Below are 23,702 nucleotides of genomic sequence, written 5' to 3'. Positions count from 1 at the left end.
ACTATCTTAACAGTCATCCCGCAGGCTTTAATTGCCAGTGGGACTTCCGCATTCACAAGGCGCGCGCGCACCCAGATGCATCAGTGGGGAACCCGGAAGTCTGCAGGTAGGAGCTGGGTTCCGAACCTGCTCGGGATTTCCCAGATTTTAGGAGCCCCCCTGTCCCCAATGAACCCACTACTTCATTCCAAAATCGAGCCCATTGCTTTTAATTTTTAAAATGTAGAAATTATACCACTGTGCCGTTTCATCTACATCTTTGCTTCAATAAATTTGTTCCGGAGTTTTAACCTGTAGAAAATAGTGATATTTTTTGCATTCTGTATGGACAGGAGATGGCGGACATTATGTACACAATCCAATAAGGTAATTTACCATGATCAGAGTTAATTGCTGGATCCAGACTGTACTCATTTAGAACAGTATAGAGTCCCAAAGCTCTACTGGTTGATCTTAATCCAAGAAAGGTCTTCTTTAACAAGTGCAATACGAGTGTTGCTGACATAACTGAAGTGGCAATACCCGAGTATTGCCTGCTTACTAAAATTGTTGATCAGACATTTGTACAAGAAATAGACGCTGGGAAAAAAAATACTGGTCATTAGAGAGGTAATTCAGCGATCTCATGCTGCCAGTAGGGAGTTGCAGTCATAGAGACCATGGGTTGGAGATAGGGCTGCAACATCTCTTACTCGTATTCCGTATGTGTGCAGCTCCCCACTGGGAGCCTGTGATCACAGAATTATCCCTTCGATGTCTCCCTTCATAGGGAAACTGGGGTCTTACCACCTTAATTATATCAACAACATGAAAATTAAACACATCAAAGAAGGCCATTCTTGGAATGAAATAAACCAATACAGCTTTGATGTTTGATGACATTGTTTCACCATCCTCCTCAGCAACTAATCTCCTCTCCTCAATGTTACAGCTAGAATCTTTCAAAGTTCTCTAGATTCACGAACTGTCCCTCTGGATTGGAAAATTGCACATGTCACTCCACTTTTTAAGAAAGGAGAGAGAGGGAAACCAGGGAATTATAGACCAGTTAGCCTAACATCTGTTGTGGGGAAATTGCTGGAGTCTATAATTAAGGATAGGGTGACTGAACACCTCGAGAATTTTCAGTTAATCAGGGAGAGCCAGCATGGATTTGTGAAAGGTAGGTCGTGCCTGACAAACCTGATTGAATTTTTTGAGGAGGTGACTGAAGTAGTGGACAGGGGAATGTCAATGGATGTTATTTATATGGACTTCCAGAAAGCATTTGATAAGGTCCCACATAAGAGACCGTTAGCTAAGTTAGAAGCCCATGGAATCGAGGGAAAAGTACGGACTTGGTTAGGAAATTGGCTGAGCGAAAGGCGACAGAGAGTAGGGATAATGGGTAAGTATTCACATTGGCAGGATGTGACTAGTGGAGTCTCGCAGGGATCTGTCTTGGGGCCTCAATTATTCACAATATTTATTAACGACTTTGATGAAGGCATAGAAAGTCTCATATCTAAGTTTGCCGATGACACAAAGATTGGTGGCATTGTAAGCAGTGTAGATGGAAACATAAAATTACAAAGGGATATTGATAGATTAGGTGAATGGGCAAAACTGTGGCAAATGGAATTCAATGTAGACAAATATGAGGTCATCCACTTTGGATCAAAAAAGGATAGAACAGGGTACTTTCGAAATGGTAAAAAGTTAAAAACAGTGGATGTCCAAAGGGACTTAGGGGTTCAGGTACATAGATCATTGAAGTGTCATGAACAGGTGCAGAAAATAATCAATAAGGCTAATGGAATGCTGGCCTTTATATCTAGAGGACTGGAGTACAAGGGGGCAGAAGTTATGATGCAACTATACAAAACCCTGGTTAGACCACACCTGGAGTACTGTGAGCAGTTCTGGGCATCGGACCTTCGGAAGGACATACTGACCTTGGAGGGAGTGCAGCGTAGGTTTACTGGAATGATACCCGGACTTCAAGGATTAAGTTACGAGGAGAGATTACACAAATTGGAGTTGTATTCTCTAGAGTTTAGAGGGTTAAGGGGTGATCTGATCGAAGTTTATAAGATATTAAGGGGAACGGATAGGGTGGATCAAGAGAAACTATTTCCACTGGTTGGGGATTCTAGGAGTAGGGGGCACAGTCTAAAAATTAGAGCCAGACCTTTCAGGAGTGAGATTAGAAAACATTTCTACACACAAAGGGTGGTAGAAGTTTGGAACTCTCTTCCGCAAATGGCAATTGATACTAGCTCAATTGCTAAATTTAAATGTGAGATAGATAGCTTTTTGGCAACCAAAGGTATTAAGGGATATGGGCCAAAGGCAGGTATATGGAGTTAGATCACAGATCAGCCATGATCTTATCAAATGGCGGAGCAGACACGAGGGGCTGAATGGCCTACTCCTGTTCCTATGTTCCTAATCTACAGAAACTGTATGTGGTCCCATCCCTCCACAAATGTAACTGGCGTGAATGTTAATAATGGTGGTTTGAAGAACCTGAACTAATTCAGCCGGCACTGACGGAATACCCTGGTTTGGGCCGGTTTCAAAGACAAGCATTGCCTCCATTGAGTTCTTTGGTTGTCTTTCAAAGCATAAAAATTATTGCACAGGTAGGTCATTGTTGAAATAAAAACACGATACTGGAACCAGTATCAGTTCCCACAGTTTTCTCCTCTTACAAGGACTGGATATAGTTTTTGACCTTATTTCACAGGAACTGGCCTATGTCAATAGTTTCTGTGCTGTCAGAAGTAGACTTCAGCTATTGAACAAGGAACATCCCAACCAGCTCTAACCAGAGCTAGGTGCATCAAGTATGCCATGAGAGTAATTATTAGTGCATGCATTGAGGCAAAAATGTCAAGAATAAAGGTTATAAGCCATTTATAATTTGGATAAACAGGTACCTCAGTGTGGAGGAGGGGCCCATCCTCATGACATTCTGATGATCAATGAGACCATCTTGGATCTCAACAATAGGATTTGATCATACTGGAGGAATCCCCTTCCATTTCTTGGATGCTTTTTCCTCATGGAAATAGGTGTGGGAAGAAAAGCACTTGCTTTAGATAAATTGGATCCCATAAGCACCCAAGCACATGCGGTGCTGCGGAAACTAAGATTTCTCTCTCATTTTAAATGACACGGGGTGGGGGGGAAATGGGGATGATCATGTACAATCACCATATATAGGGCTTGGTAAGTCACTTGTTCGTTGAATGTTAGACGTCTCAAAAGAGACATGCTCGCCTACCGATATGCCAACATTGCCCATGCGTGAAGGCTAACTAATGAAGCTGTGGCTGTATACACCGTATATAAGGTTAAAAGGCTGATGTTAACTATCAGCACTATAACGAAAAGAGCTAAGTATGAGAAAAACACTCAAGAATAATTAATGGGACTTACCAGACTAGGGCTTTTGGCACTTTTCTCCTTTTCTTTAATTGGTTTAACTGCTTCCCATTTCTCAGCATTCACATCTGCTTCATTCCACTCAGGCCAGAGAGGATATCGACCTTTTTTGGATTCAGTAATTCCCCCTGTACCTCCACAGTTCAGAACAAATGAAGCAGTACTGAAGAGGAACAAGAGACCACAAAGGGAATAAGTATTTATGGATTATGTAAAACTCATAGCTTCAGGAGCACCTTCAGACAAATAAATCTCAGCAAATGCAGTCAGTCATTAAGAAGAGGAAAAAAGGCTGCAGACTTAACCATACATAAACCAAAGACTACTCAGGTTCTTAGAGAACACTGTGTGAATTCAAATAACAATCATGGTGTTATGAGAAAGACACGCAGCGATATGCTAATTGTACTGTAAAGTAAAACGGTATAAATGCAAAACTGTTGACTTTTTAAGTAATAGTCTTTGAGCATTTAATTTGTGTGTGCCTCTCCTGCTAGTACCTTCCTTATCATTTCCTTCTAATTTCTGCACTTTGAACAAGTTGCACTGGAAAAACTTGTCCAGATAAACACAAGAGCCAAAATTCCTCAGGTTGGTGGGGGTGTAAATTGGGGCACTTTGAGTCATGATAAGGTGCTCTAAAAATGCAAGCATTACATGAAACCATGTACCTTTTAGTTCAGTGGCAACAAACTCGCCTCAGTCTGAATCCTATGTGGTATCTCTACCGTCTGCAACTTCCCCTTCCTAAATTACAAGTCTAGCATGGATGCCTCGATTTTTAAAATTCTCATCCTTGTTTTCAAATTGCTCCATGGCCTCGCCCCTCCCTATCTCTGCAACTTCCTCCAGCCCTACACCACCCGAGATCTCTGTGCTCCTCTAATTCTGGCCTTTTGTCCATCCCCCATTCCCTTTGCCTCACCGTTGATGGCAGTGTCATCTGGGCCCTAAGGTCTGGAATTCCCTCCCTAAACCTCTCCACTTCTCTCTCTTTCTTTAAGATGCTCTTTAAAACCTACCTCTTTGACCAAAGTTTTAGTCACCCCTCCTCATATCTCCTTCTTTGGCTCGATATCAATTTTTGGCTGATTACGCTCCTGTATAGTGCCTTGGGTCGTTTCATGACGTTAAAGACGCTATATCAATGCAAGTTGTTGTTGAAATAGCTGAGCAGCTGACCAGCGGGATTCATTAGAAGCCTGGCAGTTAAAATCTGCTGGGCTTCTGACTCACGCACCCGCACAGGATTAACGTCCACTCCTGCTGGCTTTCCACCGCGAGTAAAATTGGCCTTTAAGTATTTGATTAAGTTATATTACTTTCTTAAAGCGTACCAATATTTTCCATCACCTATAATTCAAATTGCATTATCCTGTGCATATCTCAAAATAGCATGAGCAAAATTCCTACAGTAATTCAGCCCTCAGTTCAACAGCTATACTAAATAAAGCGACAGTTGGATGAATCAGACACAAATCACCGTGCGAGCTGGTGACACTGCCCCATTGATACTTGGGGCAATTTCACAAACTATCACGTAAAGAGAACAGAACAGCTACAAATCATTGTTGTTCCCTATAAATATGTGAGCTAACTTGCAATTATCTACTCATGCACATACCAATTAATACGATCACCTCTTCCCACATACATCCTCCTAACCATCTGCATTCGCTCAGTCAGATGCTATAGTCATTATAGGAAATTGTGGCTGTCTTTCATGCAACATAACTACAAATACTGTGCAACTTATGGGGGCATGATCCTGGTGGAACTGGGGCCTGCTCTTATTTTTTTTAAAAACTGATTTCCTGATGGGAGAGCAGCAAATTTGAAATATTTTAAACTTCTTAAAAATCTCTGGCTGGGGTATCTCTCCCACTATGCTGTGGCAAGGTGTAGCAGGGAAATCCTCCCCCTCTAGCTGAGGCCGGTGCAGCGCTGAAAATGGTGTTGGCAACCTACTCACATCATGCAAAATGACCCAAAACAAGGTCAGGGGCGCATCTCTGCGACAGGGGGAGTTCCTGTCCCTGTCTCAGACCTTTCCCCAAAAATGTCCTTCCCAGGAATTTCCTGGCTAATGCAGTCCTGGTCTAATGTACCTCTCTCACTTCCTCTGTCTGCAATATGTAATGCTAACAGAGTCAATGATCTGAACAGCCTCTCATTTCATATTTTAAGTTTCTATGTGTCACTGTACTTCTGAATATCAGGAATACATAAGCCTGTCCTCTTGCCCCGTGGTATAATCCTAATATTTATGGAACTCATAAAATCCTCGCTCATTTGAGGGAGTCCAAAACCACAGGTCATAAATATAAGATAGTCACTAATAAATCCAATAAGGAATTCAGGAGAAATTTCTTTACCCAGAGAGTGGTGAGAATGTGGAATTTGCATGGAGTTGTTGAGGCGAATAGCAAAGATGCATTTAAGGGAAAGCTAGATAAACACGAGGGAGAAAGGAATAGAAGGATATGTTGATTGGATGAGATGAAGTAGGGTGGGAGGAGGCTCGAGTGGAGCATAAACACCGACATAGACCTGTTGGGCCGAATGGCCTGTTTTTGTGCTGTAAATTCTATGTAATTCTATGTAATTTCCTTTAGCATACAGTCCAGGTTCTAAGTAATATTTTGGATTTGCTCTTAACATTGCTTCACTGACCTCAGCAATGCTTATAACTGAAAGCGCTTTAAATACCACTTTAACTTCTCCAGTCTTGATTTGTGAAGACTGATGAGAAGAAATTATTTAACGCCTCTCCCATTTCCAGATCACAATATTTCCGCTCTACCTATCCCTTAAAACAGCTGTTTGGCCTACAGCGGTTTATGCACTATGTACATTTATGTGCTTTTTTAAAAATTAAGTTTATTCTGATCACTTTTGCTTTTTGTTCCCATCTTACCACCTTGCTGCTGAAGGTGGGGCCTGTAGCCCGAGAAGACTCAAGCCACATTTGCCCCCCCTTTCCCCCTTCCCTGCTCCTGTCCCGAGATAGGCCGTATTGTCACGTTCTGAGCCATGATCCAGGAACATGCTTTAAGTTCTGAAACTACTGATTGAGTTTTTACTAAAGATAGCTACCATCAATAAACCCAGATTTGCATCAGTAACAACGGAACTTTTCTTATTGGTGTGAATTCCTTGATCTTTTCACTTTTAAGATAGAAAATGCTTTCAAGAACTTCAAGCTGCTCTCCTTGAGGTCAAGGCAGGAATTGTAGATATTGCCTTTCTGTGAGTGGCGATGGGTGGGCATGAATGGGTGGCACTAATCTAGGGGCCATGTCTTTGTTGTTTAAACACATAATGAGATAGGTAGCATAATGGTTATGTTACTGGACTAGTAATCTAGAGACCTGGACTAACAATCCAGAGAATGGAGTTTAAATCCCACCATGCCAGTTTGAGAATTTGAATTCTCAATTTGAATTTGAGAAGGTTCTGCACAAGAGGTTATTAGCAAAAAATGAGAGTACATGGAATTGGAGGTAACCTTATATGGGTTGATAATTGGTTGGGAGGTAGGAGACAGAGAGTGAGGATAAAGGGAATGCACTCTGATGGGTGGAATGTGACAATTGGTGGTCCTCAGGATCTGCCCTGGGGCCTCAGCTTTTCACCATGTATACCAATGACTTGGATGAAGGAATAGAGAGTTGTATATCCAAGTTTTCAGATGATACTAAGTTAGGAGACACAGTGAATATGTCGATGGGAAGTTATAAAGGGACATGGACAGACGAAGTGTGTCGGCAAAACTGAGGCAGGTGAAGTTCAATGTGGGGAGGTGTGAGGTCATCCACTTTGGATCTGAGCAAGACAAATCAAAATATTTTCTTAATGGGGAGAGACTAAGAGTTATGGAGGCGATCTAATTGAGAGATCTAAAATGATTAGGGGATTCAATAGGGTAGATATAGAGAAACTATTTCCTCTGGTGGGGGAATCCAAAACAAGGCAGCACAATCTTAAAATTAGAGCATCACCATGTAGAAGCAAAATCAGGAAGCATTTTTTCATACAAAGGCTAGCAGAAATCTGGAACTCTCTTCCCCCAAAAGGCTGTGGATCGTGGGTCGATTGCAATTTTCAAGATTGCAATCGATAGATTTGTGTTAGGTCAGGGTATGAAGGGATTATAGAGCAAAGGCGGGTAATTGTATTTGAGGTACAGATCAGCTATGATCTAATTGAATGGCGGAACATGCTCGAGGGGGAGAATGGCCTACTCCTGTTTCTATGACTTTGTAGGCCCAGGAATGTTTCTCTCCTGCACCCCTCAAGGGGCAGCATTCAGAGAACATTTGTCCCTTTTCACAACACTCCTTCATGCAAGAGAAGCTGGAGGGCACAACAGCAGTGCCCATAGCAATCCAAACTTTAGCTCGCAGAGAATACTGGCACCGGAAATCCCAAGCTTGCTCATTGGCAAAGTCCTGCTCCCAGGAGGGAGGTGATGAGGGCACGGAGTGGGGTTGCTGTTTGGTAGTTGCTGTCAACTTCCGACATTTGTTTTGCTTGCAGGCCAAGGCCATACACAACCGTTGAGAGAGGGACAGGACAGGCGAGGGACCAGCCATGCAAAATCAATACACAGAATATGAAATGATGGCCCGGGGATACCAATGGGATACTTAATGCAGTAAAAATGACAGCAATATGAACAGGGCTTTTGTACATGCTGCTTAAATTATCCCTTATTGTAGAAGGACATAGATAGATGCACGTGTGTGTGTTCCTAAAGATTCCATATGTGCCCCATACAAAATATAACAATAACCTCTTCTACCATATGTTTTCACTTTGGTATTCCTCACAAAAGATGAATAAACCCACTTCTGTAATCTGGTTTTGAAACCCTGTACTTTGAAGTACTGTACTTTGAAGAACAATCTCTTTTGCATGAAAGATATATTTCATGCCACGGAAACTAGTTCAGTTATTTTTGGCACCAACACAGACAGCAGTGGATGGTCTTCCAGTTGACTGAAAAGAAAGTAATTAACTACTGACCTATTAAAATTCTCTACATTAAGACTAGATGAATACTAAAATTAAGGACTTATTGTTTTAATAAGCTGATGGTTTTTGAAGTGTTATCATGAAATGCACAATCCATCTGTGTGACCTGATTATGTCAAGCTGAACCATATTTGATTTATCACCATTTCCTTTTCTAGTGTCACAATCTTTATTCATTCTTCACCATCTCACAATGATACAGCAATTTTAAAAAAGTGGGTTTTTTTTGGAAATGTTCCAATGCCAGTTAGAAATATGTAGAATTTGTTGTGTCCTGGGGCTGGAGTTTGGCCTTGGGGCCACCATCTGTCCTTCTGGTCCTCTGGTGTGGCTGTTTTGTGAGCAATACCAAGAAAACCCCATCCTTTTTTTTTAAACATAAAATACCCATCCCCACTCACCTGGAGTCCTATTGTGCTGCTGCCTTATGGCCTTCCCCATTTATCTCTCAGTCTCATTTTGATAGCTTCTTTGCAGAAGGCCCTCCCGCAATCCTAATGTCCGGCGACCTATGGCACCACTCCCTCTTCTACTCTCCCTCCACTGCTTCCTATGTCCTCCTTCCTTCACTCATACTATGCTGCTGCTGCCCTATGGCCTCCTCTCCTCAATGGCTAAGGAAAAGAGATCAGGAGCTTCGATAGCTCATTAATGTAAAGAACACTGGTTGGACAATCTAGCGGCGATTAAAAAATATATATCAAATATATACACTTCAGACCTCACACTTGAAAGTCTGAAAAGTATTGAAATAAAATAGAGAGAGGCAGTCATTTAATGCTCGTATCCTCTGACATGGAGCCAGAAATTTACAAGCACCCGCCAATCAGTAAAGTTCCCTCATCAATAGCAATTAACCTCTAATTGACTGCAGGATGTCCTATTTACAGTAATTTCTTGCCTTAAAGGAGCAGGCTACATTAAACACAATTCCACCTTAGCAGCAGAAAAATACATTGTGCTCTCCATGGATAAGTGTTCTTGTTATAAAACAGTCCATTAGCCAACTTAACACCAGCAACACCATGGGATAACTGCGACTTACACATATAAAAATCTTGGTCCCGTATTTCCTGGGAGCCAACGGTGTATTTGGGGCAGAGGTCCAGCCAATGGTGACTGGTAGGGATAGAAAATAGTGCATGATCTGGTAACACCTGAAATCCATCCCAAAGATCTGACAATGCAATTTTCCTATGAGGGCAGAGACAGGCAGGACTTCTGCTTGACAGGCAAAAAGGGAGGTGGGAAGATGTCATCCACTAGATTTCCCACTGCCTCCGCCTCCTCAACACCGATTGAACTAAATTTCTGCAAGACACTTTTACCTACATGGCCTGGATGGGATTTTGTCTTAATTCATGTCATGACATTGATAAAAGGTTACATTCAATTTACACAGGGTTAACTCCCAGAGATATATTTTTAACTTAACATTTAGCACCATTTAGGCTTAGGAAAGCATGGGAAGTCATTGAGCAAATACCAATTCAGTTCATACCCTGCTGTTAGAATGGTTTTCATTCATTATGCCCATTAGGAGGCTTAGTTAAACAAACATAGAAGTGCTGTATGGTTCCACAAACTTTTCAGTCAAGCTTTGATTTGCAGCTTGGTACACCATACCTCAGTTGAAGGAGTATCTCCCCTCACTCTGGAATGGCAAATGTAAGGAATCTTACAACACCAGGTTATAGTCCAACTGTTTTATTTGAAAATCACAAGCTTTCGGAGGCTTTCTCCTTCGTCAGGTGAGCGAGTGTGACCTGACTCGCTCACCTGACGAAGGAGAAAGCCTCCGAAAGCTTGTGATTTTCAAATAAAACAGTTGGACTATAACCTGGTGTTGTAAGATTCCTTACATTTGTCAACCCCAGTCCATCACCGGCATCTCCACATCTGGAATGGCAGTCTGAGACAGTGAGAGAGACACAGAGATCTCTCGCCTCTGAGTCAGAAGGTTATGGGTTCAAGCCTCACTCCAGAGACTTGAGCACAAAATCTAAACTGATACTTTAGTGCAGTATTGAAGGACTGTTACATTGTTAGAGGTGCAATCTTTCAGATGAGATGTTAAACTAAGGCTTTGACTGCCCTCTCATTTGGACGTAAAGAATTCCATGGTACTACTGGAAGGAGAGCAGGGGAATTCTTCCAGTGTCCTGGCCAATATTTATCCCTCAACCAACATTACTAAAACAGATCATCTGGTCATTTATCTCTTTGCTGTTTGTGGGACCTTGTTGTGCGCAAATGGGCTGCCGCGTTTCCCTACATTACAACAATGATTACTCTTCAAAAGGACTTCATTGGCTCTGAAGTACTTTGGGACATACTGAGGTCATGAAAGGCGCTATATAAATGCAAGTTCTTTCTTCTTCCACGAGTGCAAGTGTGGCACATACTTTGCACATGTGACACCGTGTTACAAATTTTACAGGCCCACAATAGATATTGTACAAGTCACTCCCATAAATGGATCTTGTGTCTCTATGATCAGGAGTATGTCTTTACAATCTAGTATCTAGTTAAACAATAGCATGAATGGGGATAATAGTATAGACCCTGTGTCATGTGTACTGGATACTGTGATCTCTTGTTGCCAGGTTAGATCTGTCTTTTTGGAAGGTAACCTGAAAAGCACTCTAATGAGGCAAGGCCAATTGCAAACCAAAAATCTGGTTTATTTTACATGAAATATATAAATGAGCAGAATATGATTTTGATAAAACAAATCCTACTTGGAAAGGTGGAGAGCACATATTAAACTCTGAGAAAGTGGGAACAATAACTGCCCATCAAGTAGTACCAACGAGATACAAAATTACCAATCAAGAATCAAACAGTACAACTAAAACAACTTTCATTTACCTACTGCTTTCAACGTCGAGAATTTCTCACGGTGCTTAACAAAGGAAAATAATGGGCAACGAGCATTAAAGCAGAGTTGGGGAATGGCTTTTAAAAGCGGGATAAGAGGTAGCAATGCAGAGTTGTTTAGGGAGAGAGGCTCTACCGCTGAAAGTGGAGTGCAGGGAAGAAGGGTGCATACGAAGCCAGTAGAGAAAGTGATGGGCACATACTGGCTATTAAGGATGAAAGAAGCTGCAAATGCAGGTAAGGAGGAGCAAGGCTGAGGAGAGATTTGTAAGTGCAGGCAAGGATTTTGAATTCCGTGTGTCGGAGGATGGAAAGCCAATGGAGATCGAAGGCAAAGCTGACAGCCTAACCCCTGCTGAGCGTTTCACAGCCTGACCCGTGATCCGGATGTGTTGTGGCACATCTACTATTGTCACTGAGCTGGAAGTCAAGATAGGATTTTTGTTGCAAGCGAGTTCTGTTAACTAACATTATGAAATAATATATAACAGTGTTAGAGAACATAGCTAATGAGTACATGGAATATAAACAATTGATTGAGGATATTTTCAGAAGGCGTTCAATAGGGTTCTACACAAGAGATTATCAAAAATGAAAGTGCACGGAATTGGAGGTAATTTTGTGATATGGGTTGATAATTGGTAGGGAGGTAGGAGACAGAGAGTGGGGATAAAGGGAATGTACTCTGATTGGTGGGACGTGACAAGCAGTGCTCCCCAGGGATCGATACTGGGGCCTCAATGTTTCACCATGTATATAAATGACTTAGATGAAGGAATAGAGTGTTTCATATCCAAGTTGCTGATGACACTAAGTTAGGAAGAACAGTAAGTTCAGGGTACAGTAGCATAGTGGTTATGTTTCTGGACTAGTAATCCAGAAGCCCGGACTAATAATCCGGAGTCATAAATTCAAATCCCGCCACGGCAGCTGGGCAATTTAAATTCAATGAAATAAAATCTGGAATTAAAAAAAACTAGTATCAGTAATGGCATGAAACTACCGGATTGTCATAAAAACCCATCTGGTTCACTAATGTCCTTTATGGAAGGAAACCTGCTGTCCTTACCCGGTCTAGTGTATGTGTGACTCCAGACCCACAGCAATGTGGATGATCCTTAAACGCCCTCTGAAATGGCCTAGCAAGCCAGTCAGTTGTACAATCTCATACAAAAAGTCAGAAGAAGAATAAAACTGGACGGACCATCTGACATTGGACCACTAGGCACCGGACAAGACAAACCAAGCCCAGTGGACCCTGCAAAGACCTCCTCACTAACATCTGGGGACTTATGCCAAAATTGGGAGAGCTGTCCCACAGACTAGTCAAGCAACAGCCTGATATAGCCATACTCACAGAATCATACCTTTCAGCCAACATCCCAGACTCTTCCATCACCATCCCAGGTTATGTCCTGTCCCACCGGCAGGACAGACCCACCAGAGGTGGCGGTACAGTGATATACAGTCAGAAAGGAGTGGCCCTGGGAGTCCTCAACATTGACTCCGGATCCCATGAAATCTCACGGCATCAGGTCAAACATGGGCAAGGAAATCTCCAGCTGATTACCATCTACCGCCCTCCCTCAGCTGATGAATCAGTCCTCCTCTATGTTGAGCACCACTTGGAGGAAGCACTGAGGGTAGCAAGGGCACAGAAAGTACTCTGGGCGGGGGACTTCAATGTCCATCACCAAGAGTGGCTCAGTAACACCAGTACTGACCGAGCTGGCCAAGTCCTGAAGGACATAGCTGCCAGACTGGGCCTGCGGCAGGTGGTGAGCAAACCAACACGAGGGGAAAAATCTACTTGACCTCGTCCTCACCAATCCACCTGTCGCAGATGCATCTGTCCATGACAGTATTGGTAGCAGTGACCACCACACAGTCCTTGTGGAGACAAAGTCCCGTCTTCACACTAAGGACACCATCCAACGTGTTGTGTGGCATTATCATCGTGCTGAATGGGATAGATTCAGAACAGATCTAGCAGCTGAAAACTGGGCATCCATGAGGTGCTGTGGGTCATCAGCAGCAGCAGAATTGTATTCCAGCACAATCTGTAACCTCATGGCCTGGCATGTTCCTCACTCTACCATTACCAACAAGCCAGGGGTTCAACCCTGGTTCAATGAGGAGTGTAGAAGAGCATGCCAGGAGCAGCACCAGGCGTACTAAAAATGAGGTGCCAACCTGGTGAAGCTACAACACAGGACTACGTGCATGCTAAACAGCGTAAGCAACATGCTGTAGCCAGAGCTAAGCAATTCCACAAACGGATCAGATCAAAGCTCTGCAGTCCTGCCACATCTAGTCATGAATGGTGGTGGACAATTAAACAACTAACAGGAGAAGGAGGCTCCGTGAACATCCCCATCCTCAATGATGGCAGAGTCCAGCACGTGAGTGCAAAAGACAAGGCTGAAGTGTTTGCAACCATCTTCAGCCAGAAGTGCCGAGTGGATGATCCATCACGGCCTCCTCCCGATATCCCCACCATCGCAGAAGCCAGTCTTCAGCCAATTCGATTCACTCCGCATGATATCAAGAAACGTCTGAGCGTACTGGGTACAACAAAGGCCATGGGCCCCGACAACATCCCGGCTGTAGTGCTGAAGACTTGTGCTCCAGAACTAGCCGCGCCCATAGTCAAACTGTTCCAGTACAGCTACAACACTAGCATCTACCTGACAATATGGAAAATTGCCCAAATATGTCCTGTCCACAAAAAGCAGGACAAATCCAATCCGGCCAATTACTACCCCATCAGCCTACTCTCAATCATCAGCAAAGTGATTGAAGGTGTCGTCGATAGTGCTATCAAGCGGCACTTACTCACCAATAACCTGCTCACCAATGCTCAGTTTGGGTTCCACCAGGACCACTCGGCTCCAGACTTCATTACAGCCTTGGTCCAAACATGGACAAAAGAGCTGAATTCCAGAGGTGAAGTGAGAGTAACTGCCCTTGACATCAAGGCAGCATTTGATCGAGTGTGGCACCAAGGAGCCCTCGTAAAATTGAAGTCAATGGGAATCAGGGGGAAAGCTCTCCAGTGGCAGGAGTCATATCTAGCACAAAGGAAGATGGTAGTGGTTGTTGGAGGCCAATCATCTCAGCCCCAGGACATTGCTGCAGGAGTTCTTCAGGGCAGTGTCCTAGGCCCAACCATCTTCAGCTGCTTCATCAATGACCTTCCCGCCATCATAAGGTCAGAAATAGGGATGTTCGCTGATGATTGCACAGTTTTCAGTTCCATTCGCAACCCCTCAGACAATGAAGCGGTCCGTGCCCTCATGCAGCAGGACCTGGGCAACATCCAGGCTTGGGCTGATAAGAAGCAAGTAACATTCGCGCCAGACAAGTGCCAGGCAATGACCATCTCCAACAAGAGAGAGTCTAACCACCTCCCCTTGACATTCAACGACATTACCATCGCCAAATCCCCTACCATCAACATCCTGGGGGTCACCATTGGCCGGAAACTTAACTGGACCAGCCATAAATACTGTGGCTACAAGAGCAGGTCAGAGGCTGGGTATTCTGCGGCGAGTGACTCACCTCCTGACTCCCCAAAGCCTTTCCACCATCTACAAGGCACAAGTCAGGAGTGTGATGGAATACTCTCCACTTACCTGGATGAGTGCAGCTCCAACAACATTCAAGAAGTTCAACACCATCCAGGACAAAGCAGTCCGCTTGATTGGCACCCCATCCACCACCCTAAACATTCATTCCCTTCACCACTGGCACACCATGGCTGCAATGTGTACCATCCACAGGATGCACTGCAGCAACTCGCCAAGGCTTCTTCGACAGCACCTCCCAAACCCGCGAGCTCTTCCACCTACAAGGACAAGGGCAGCAGGCACATGGGAACAACACCACTTGCACGTTCCCCTCCAAGTCACACACCATCCCGACTTGGAAATATATCGCCGTTCCTTCATCGTCGCTGGGTCAAAATCCTGGAACTCCCTTCCTAACAGCACTGTGGGAGAACCTTCACCGCACGGACTGCAGCGGTTCAAGAAGGCGGCTCACCACTACTGTCTCAAGGGCAATTAGGGATGGGTAATAAATGCTGGCCTTGCCAGCGACGTCTACATCCCATGAACAAATAAAAAAATTGTGTAGATGGGAGCAGGATGTTACAAAGGGACATTGGCAGACAAAGTGAGTGGACAAAACTATGGCAGATGGAGTTCAATGTGGGAAAGTGTGAGATCCTCCACTTCAGATCTCAGAAAGACAAACTGGAATATTTCCTTAATGGGGAGAGACTAGGAACTGTGGAGGAGCAAAGGGATTTAGGTGTCCATGTACACAGATCACTAAAGGCTAGTGCACAGGTACAAAAGTAATCAAAAAGGCTAATGGAATGTTGGCCTTTATCTCAAGAGGGTTTGAATATAAAAATGAGGAAATGCTAGTTGTACAGTGCCTTGGTCAGGCCCCATCTGGAGTACTGTGTTCAGTTTTGGGCACCGAACTTCAGGCAAGATATATTGGCAACATGGACTCACCAGAATGATGCCAGGTCTTAAAGGGTTAAATCACGAGGACAGGTTGCATAAACTTGGTTTGTGTTCCTTTGAGTATAGAAGGTTGAGGAGTGATCTAATCAAGGTATTTAAATGATAAAGGGATTCAATAGGATAGATATGGAGAAACTATTTCCTCTGTTGGGGAAATCCAGAACACAGGGACACAGTCTTAAAATTAAAGCTAGGCCATTTAGGAGCGATATCAGGAACCATTTCTACACACAAAAAATAATGTAAATCTGAAACTCTCTCCCCCAAAAAGGCTGTGGATGCTGGAGGTCAAATGAAATTTTCAAGGTGGAGATCAATAGATTTTTGTTAGGTAAGGGTATTATGGGATATGGAGAAAAGGTGGATAAATTGAGTTCAGGTACAGATCAGCCATGATCTAACTGAAAGGCGGAAGCAGCTTGAGGGGTGAAGGGCAGGGGGGTAGGTGAGGGAGGTAGAGGAGGGGTGAAGGGGGGTATGGGAGAGGGAAATGGGTGATAGGAGAACTGAGGTAAAGGGTGGTAGGGGAGATGGAAGAAGGGGATGGGGAGGGGTGAAGGGTGGTAGGGGGCTGAAGAGTAGTCGGTGATGAGGGGTATTGGGTGGTAAGGGAGGGGTGAAGTGTGGTAGGGAAGGTGTGAAGGATGGTAGATGAGGGGGTGAGAGGTGGTAGGAGAGTGGGGAGAAGGGTGGTAGGAGGGGTGAAGGTTGATAGGGGAGGGGTGAAGGGTGGTAGTGGGGTGAAGGGTGGCAGGGGAAGGTGAGGGGGTGAAGGCTGGTAGTGGAGGAGATGTGATGGGTGGCAGAGGAGGGGTGAAGGGGGAAAGAGAGAGGGGTGATGGGTGGTAGAGGAACTGAGGTATAGGTTGGTAGTGGAAAAGGGGCAGTGGGGGTGAGGGCTGGTGGGGGAGAGGGGTGGTAAGAGAGGGGGTGAAGGGTGGTAGGGGAGGAGTGAAGAGTGTTAGGGGAGGGGTGAAGAGTGGTAGGGGAGGGGGTGAAGGGTGGTAGGCAAGGGGTGAAGGCTGGTAGGGGAGGAGTGAAGGCTGGTAGAGGAGGGGTGAAGGCTGGTTGGGGAGGGGTGAAGGCTGGTTGGGGAGGGGTGAAGGCTGGTAGGGGGCTGAAGGGTGGCACGGGAACGGGTGGGGGTCAAGGCTGGTAGTGGATGAGATGTGGTGGTTGGGAAGGGGTGTAGGGTGATAGGAATGAGGTGTAGTGGGGGAGGGGGTGAAGGACAGGTGGGGGTGAGGGGTGGTGGGGGAGAGGGGTGAGGGGTGGTTGGTGAGGGTTTAAGGGAAGCTGGGGAGGGTTGAAGGGTGGTAGGAGAGAGGGGCGATGGGTAGTGAGGGGTGAAGGATTGAAGGGTAGTAGGGGGTGGGGTGACGGGTGGTTGGGGAGAGGGGGTGCAGAGGCCTACAGGCCTTCCCTGACCGCGGGCGACAGACGGTTACCACGATGTCCGGGGTCCCCGCGGCACGGGGCTCGGTGAGCGTCGGGCACTTACTCTTTCACGGCGACCTGTACTGGTGACGGGCTCGCTTTCTGCATCGAGTCCACCCGCTTTTTGCCCCCTTTCGACATCTTGCTGCCCACGCTAGCCGCTCCGCCGTTACCAGGCAACGGGACGCGACCGCACTGATGATCTTCTGGGTCCTAGTGCCCGTTTGATTTACCATAACCAACTCCCGTTGAAATGTTCAACTTTAACAGTTTCAGGTTAGACTGCACAGGGTAGTAAATGTTATCGTCTCTAACCTTACAAAGTACATAACTGGAGAGGAGCTGAATTAACCACAGATCCACATGTACTCCATGTCGCCATGATCAAAAAAATTGCCAGTTTTATAACCCATTCCTGACAGGACAGAAGCTGAATTAATGGTTCATCACAAGTTCCATAATGTACTCTCATTGGAGCAGAAGTATGCCATTCAGCCCCTCTGTCAATCAGATCATGACTGATCTCTATCTCCACTCCTTTCGTCTGCCTTTTCTCCATATCCCTTGATACCCTTACCTAACAAAAATCTATCGATCTCAGACTTGAAAGTTCCAATTGTCCCCCAGCGACCACAGCCTTTGGGGGAGAAAATTCCAGATTTCTGCTGTGCTTTGTGTGAAAAAGTGCTTCCTGATTTAGTTCCTGAATGGCCTAGCTCTAATTTTAAGATTATGCCTTCTGTTCTGGATTCCCCTACCAGAGGAAATAGTTTCTCTGTATTTACCCTATGCAATCCTTTTAACATTTTAAAACACTTTGATCAGATCACCCCTCAATCTTCTATCTTCAATGGAATACAAGCCACGTTTATGCAACTTGCCCCTGAATCAGGAATATTTGATTCATTCCCCCTTGCAAAGGCGGCGAGTGAGGACTTGGCTGATAAAAAATATGTATGCCTGTATACAGGGAGAGGAGACTAGCAATGTGGGATCCCTCTGCTGACATTTTCATGTGGCGGGGAATAGGTCGGGTGCAATGGCTGCGGATCCTCCATCAGAACATGTTGCTGGCAAGGCAGCCTGCACTCTTGGTGTCGACCTGCTTTTTTTCATCTCCACAGAAGCCTCCTCTGCCAGTTTATCTGGCTCCCATTTCTATCTGCCTTACTCCCTATCTCCTCAGCTATTCACACGTTCTCAGTATCTCCTAAATGTCTTTCATTTCTCTTATTGTGCCCCCCCACACCCCCCAAGTCACTTGGTAGGAAAGATAACAAAAATAATAAAGAGTAGTCAGCATGGATTTCAGAAGGGAAAGTCATGCTTGACCAATCTTACTGAATTCTTTGAAAAAGTAACAGAAAGAGTAGACAAGGGTTATGTAGTAGATGTAATATATTTGGATTTTCAAAAGCCCTTCGATAAGGTACTGCATTGTAGAGTCATGACTAAGGTCAGAGCATGTGGAGTCAGGTAGCAGAATGGATAGCAAGCTGGCTACAAAACAAAAAAGAGAGTAGAGATTAAGGGTAACTCCTCAGACTGGCAAAAGGTGGGAAGTGGTGTTCCACAAAGATCGGTGCTGGGACCACCGTTGTTCACAATTTACAGCAACGATTTGGACTCGAATCGGAATTAAATTTCAAAATTTGCCAACAACACCAAATTGGGAGGTATAGTTAATATAAAGGAAGAATGCATTAAAATGCAAGAAGACATTAATAAATTTGCAGAATGGGCATGTAATTGGCAAATTAATTTCAATATAGATAAATGTGAGGTGGTGCATTTTTGTAGGAAGAATAAGGATGCCACATATTGATTGGATAATAAGAGTCTAAATGGGATAGAAGAACAAAGGGATCTCAGGGTACAGGTACACAAATCACTAAAAGTAGCGACACAGGTTAATAAGGCCATAAAAAAACAATGAGGTTCATTTTCAGGGGGATAGAATTGAAAAGCAGAGAAGTTATGTTGAACTTGTATAAAACCTTGGTTAGACCACACTTGGAGTACTGTGCACAATTCTGGTCTCCATATTATAAAAAGGATATAGAGGCATTGGAGAAGAAGCAAAAAAGATTTACAAGGATGATACCAGAACTGAGAGGTTATAGTTATCAGGAAAGGCTAAACAGGCTGGGGCTCTTTTCTCTCGAAAAGAGAAGGCTGAGGGGTGACCTGATAGTGGTCTTTAAGATAATGAAAGGGTTTGATAGGGTAGATACAGAGAAAATGTTTCTGCTTGTGGGGGAATCCAAAAGTAGAGGTCATCAATATAAAATTGTCACTAATAATTCCATTAGGGAACTCAGGAGAAACTTCTTTACCCAAAGAGTGGTAAGAATGTGGAATGCACTACCTCAAGGAGTAGCTGAGGCAAATAGCATAGATGCATTTAAGGGGAAACTAGATAAGCTCACAAAGAAGAAATGAATAGAAGCATATGCTGATAGGGGTAGATGAAGTAGGGAGAGAGGAGGCTCATGTGGAGCATAAACGCTGGCATGGACCAGTTGGGCCAAATGGCCAGTTTCTGTGCTGTAGATTATATGTAACTTGATGTAACTTACAATGGCACTTTCAAATTCCCAACTGTATAGTCTTTGGCCCTCCATTCACCATGTCATCTCTGTAGCTACCATAAGAACATAAGAAATAGGAGCAGGAGTAGACAATACAGCACCTCGAGCCTGCTCCGTCATTCAATAAGATCATGGCTGATCTTCAACCTCAACTCCACTTTCCCAACCGATCCCCATATCCCTTGATTCCCTTAGAGTCCAATCTGCTCAATCACACCCTCGCCTCCACCTTTTTTTTTATTCGTTCACGGGATGTGGGCGTCGCTGGCGAGGCCAGCATTTATTGCCCATCCCTGATTGCCCTCGAGAAGGTGGTGGTGAGCCGCCTTCTTGAACCGCTGCAGTCTGTGTGGTGACGGTTCTCCCACAGTGCTGTTAGGAAGGGAGTTCCAGGATTTTGACCCAGCGACAATGAAGGAACGGCGATATATTTCCAAGTCGGGATGGTGTGTGACTTGGAGGGGAACGTGCAGGTGGTGTTGTTCCCATGCGCCTGCTGCTCTTGTCCTTCTAGGTGGTAGAGGTCGCGGGTTTGGGAGGTGCTGTCGAAGAAGCCTTGGCGAGTTGCTGCAGTGCATCCTGTGGATGGTGCACACTGCAGCCACAGTGCGCCGGTGGTGAAGGGAGTGAATGTTTAGGGTGGTGGATGGGGTGCCAATCAAGCGGGCTGCTTTATCTTGGATACCCTTGTCCCCATTAAAACCATTACTCTCTCTCACCCTGGTCATTCCCCCTGGTATGGCCCTCATCTCTGCTCCCTTAAGTCCAAGGGATGCAGACTTGAATATTTATGGTGGACAATTGGTTTACCCATTCATTGCCAGAGGTGGATGGACCACATAAAGCACTATCGGGTCCTACTCTCCTCTGCGAAAACTGTTCACTATTCCAGGATTATCCTGAAATTCAAGGATAACCCCCAGCTTCTCTTTTCCACTACAAAACGTCTTCTTAAACCCCTCTCCCCTGCCTCCACCACCCTCACCTCCAGCAACAAGTGCGAAGAGCTCATGGACTTCTTTGTCACTAAGCTGCCTCTGCTGCTTCCCTCCCTTCCCCTTGACCACCAAGCCAAACTTCCCCTAAGGCTCCCTCCTGCTTTAGCCCTGAACTCGCATCTTTCTCTAGTTTCTCTCCTATCTCCCCTCAGGCCCTTTCCGAGCTCATCTTGACCATGAGACCCAACTCCTGTACCCTCGGCCATATTCCCACCAAACTACTGACCATCCAATTTCCCTTCCTGGCCCCCATGTAGGCTGATATTGTTAACGGTTCCCTCTCCTCAGGTACTGTTCCCCTCCTCTTCAAACCTGCCGTTATCACCTCCCTCCTCAAAAAAACACCTTTGACCCTTCTGTCCTTGCAAACTACCACCCCATCTGCAACCTACCTTTCCTCTCCAAAGTCCTTGACCGTGTTGTTGCCTCCCAAATCCGTGCCCATTTTTTCCACAACTCCGTGTTTGAATCCCTCCAATCAGGTTTCCGCCCTTGCTGCCATACTGAAACGTCCCTTATCAAAGTCACAAATGGCATCCTAGGTGACTGTGACTGTGGTAAACTAGCGCTCCTCATCCTTCTCGACCTGTCTGCAGCCTTTGACAAGGTTGACCACACCATCCTCCTCCAATGCCTCTCCTCCGTCGTCCAGTTGGGTGGGTCTGCGTTCACCTGGTTCCATTCTTATCTATCCAGTCGTAGCCAGAGAACAACCTGCAATGGCTTCTCTTCCCACACCTGCATCATTACCTCTGGAGTCCCCAGAGGATCTATCCTTGGCCCCCTCCTATTTCTCATCCACATGCTGCCCCTCAGCGACATCATCCAAAAACACGACGTCAGGTTCCACATGCACGCTGATGACACCCAATTCTACCTCACCACCACCTCTCTAGATTCCGCTACTGTCTCTGATTTGATGTGGAGATGCCGGTGATGGACTGGGGTGGACAAATGTAAGGAATCTTAAAACACCAGGTTATAGTCCAACAGTTTTATTTGAAAATCACAAGCTTTCGGAGATTATCTCCTTCGTCAGGTGAGTGAGTGAATGAGAGGTTCTCAAATCGCATATCTTATATTAGGCTGGGACACCATCACACCAATCAAAGGTGTCGTTGGTGTTCAGACAGGTTAGCCACGGAAAACAGTAGGTCCCAGTATACTGAATACACAATGGGTCAATTTACACAGACAAAGAGAGAAAGAGACCCGAAAGGCAGAGAGAGAGGGAGAGAGCGAGAGAATATCCAGTTGTATTAAAAACAGATAACTCTTTTTTCCTGCTGGTGGGGTTACGTGTAGCGTGACATGAACCCAAGATCCCGGTTGAGGCTGTCCTCATGGGTGCGGAACTTGGCTATCAATTTCTGCTCGACGATTTTGCGTTGTCGTGTGTCTCGAAGGCCGCCTTGGAGAACGCTTACCCGAAGATCGGTGGCTGAATGTCCTTGACTGCTAAAGTGTTCCCCAACTGGGAGGGAACCCTCCTGTCTGGCGATTGTTGCGCGGTGTCCGTTCATCCGTTGTCGCAGTGTCTGCATGGTCTCGCCAATGTACCATGCTCCGGGGCATCCTTTCCTGCAACGTATGAGGTAGACAACGTTGGCCGAGTCACAGGAGTATGAACCACGTACCTGGTGGGTGGTGTCCTCTCGTGTGATGGTGGTATCTGTGTCGATGATCTGGCATGTCTTGCAGAGGTTGCCGTGGCAGGGTTGTGTGGTGTCGTGGACGCTGTTCTCCTGAAAGCTGGGTAATTTGCTGCGAACAATGGTCTGTTTGAGGTTGGGTGGCTGTTTGAAGGCGAGTAGTGGAGGCATGGGGATGGCCTTAGTGAGGTGTTCGTCGTCATCGATGACATGTTGAAGGCTGCGGAGAACATGGCGTAGTTTCTCCGCTCCTGGGAAGTACTGGACGACGAAGGGTACTATGAAGACACTGGGGACCATGCAGACACTGCAATAACGGATGAACGGACACCGCGCAACAATCGCCAGACAGGAGGGTTCCCTTCCAGTCGGGGAACACTTTAGCAGTCAAGGACATTCAGCCACCGATCTTCGGGTAAGCATTCTCCAAGGCGGCCTTCGAGACACACGACAACGCAAAATCGTCGAGCAGAAATTGATAGCCAAGTTCCGCACCCATGAGGACAGCCTCAACCGGGATCTTGGGTTCATGTCACGCTACAAGTAACCCCACCAGCAGGAAAAAAAAGTTATCTGTTTTTAATACAACTGGACATTCTCTCTCTCTCTCCCTCTCTCTCTGCCTTTCGGGTCTCTTTCTCTCTTTGTCTGTGTAATTTGACCCATTGTGTATTCAGTATACTGGGACCTACTGTTTTCCGTGGCTAACCTGTCTGAACACCAACGACACCTTTGATTGGTGTGATGGTGTCCCAGCCTAATATGCGATTTGAGAACCTCTCATTCACTCACTCACTTGACGAAGGAGATAATCTCCGAAAGCTTGTGATTTTCAAATAAAACTGTTGGACTATAACCAGGTGTTGTAAGGTCTCTGATTTGTCACACTGTTTGTTCGACATCCAGTATTGGATGAGCAAAAATTTCCTCCAACTAAATATTGGGAAGACAAAAGCCATTGTCTTCAGCCCCCACCACTGAAGCCTCTGACTCCATCCCTCTCCCTAGCCAGTATCTGAGGCTGGACCAGACCATTCGCAACCTTGGCGTCCTATTTGACCCCGAGATGAGCTTCCGACCACATATTCGCTCCATCACCAAGACTGCTTACTTCCACCTCTGTAACATCGTCCCACTCCG

At 45.3% G+C, this 23,702-nt stretch overlaps 1 protein-coding gene across 1 annotated transcript in view; it reads right to left on the bottom strand.

The window, feature by feature from the left end:
* adgb (androglobin) overlaps window positions 1–17,453 on the bottom strand; it is a 225,624-nt gene extending 208,171 nt beyond the window's left edge. The window contains exons 1-2 of the mRNA XM_067989325.1: window positions 17,386–17,453; window positions 3,424–3,592 (exon numbers count right to left, since the gene is read on the bottom strand). Coding sequence (XP_067845426.1) covers window positions 3,424–3,592; window positions 17,386–17,429 — 213 coding nt within the window. The 5' untranslated portion in view covers window positions 17,430–17,453. The remainder of the gene's footprint in view (window positions 1–3,423; window positions 3,593–17,385) is intronic.
* Window positions 17,454–23,702: the final 6,249 nt, after the last annotated feature.

Source organism: Heptranchias perlo, chromosome 8 (genome assembly GCF_035084215.1).
Source record: "Heptranchias perlo isolate sHepPer1 chromosome 8, sHepPer1.hap1, whole genome shotgun sequence".
Classification (NCBI taxonomy): domain Eukaryota; kingdom Metazoa; phylum Chordata; class Chondrichthyes; order Hexanchiformes; family Hexanchidae; genus Heptranchias; species Heptranchias perlo.
The sequence above is the reverse complement of the archived record's forward strand: the minus strand, read 5'-3'. Positions and strand labels throughout refer to the sequence as shown.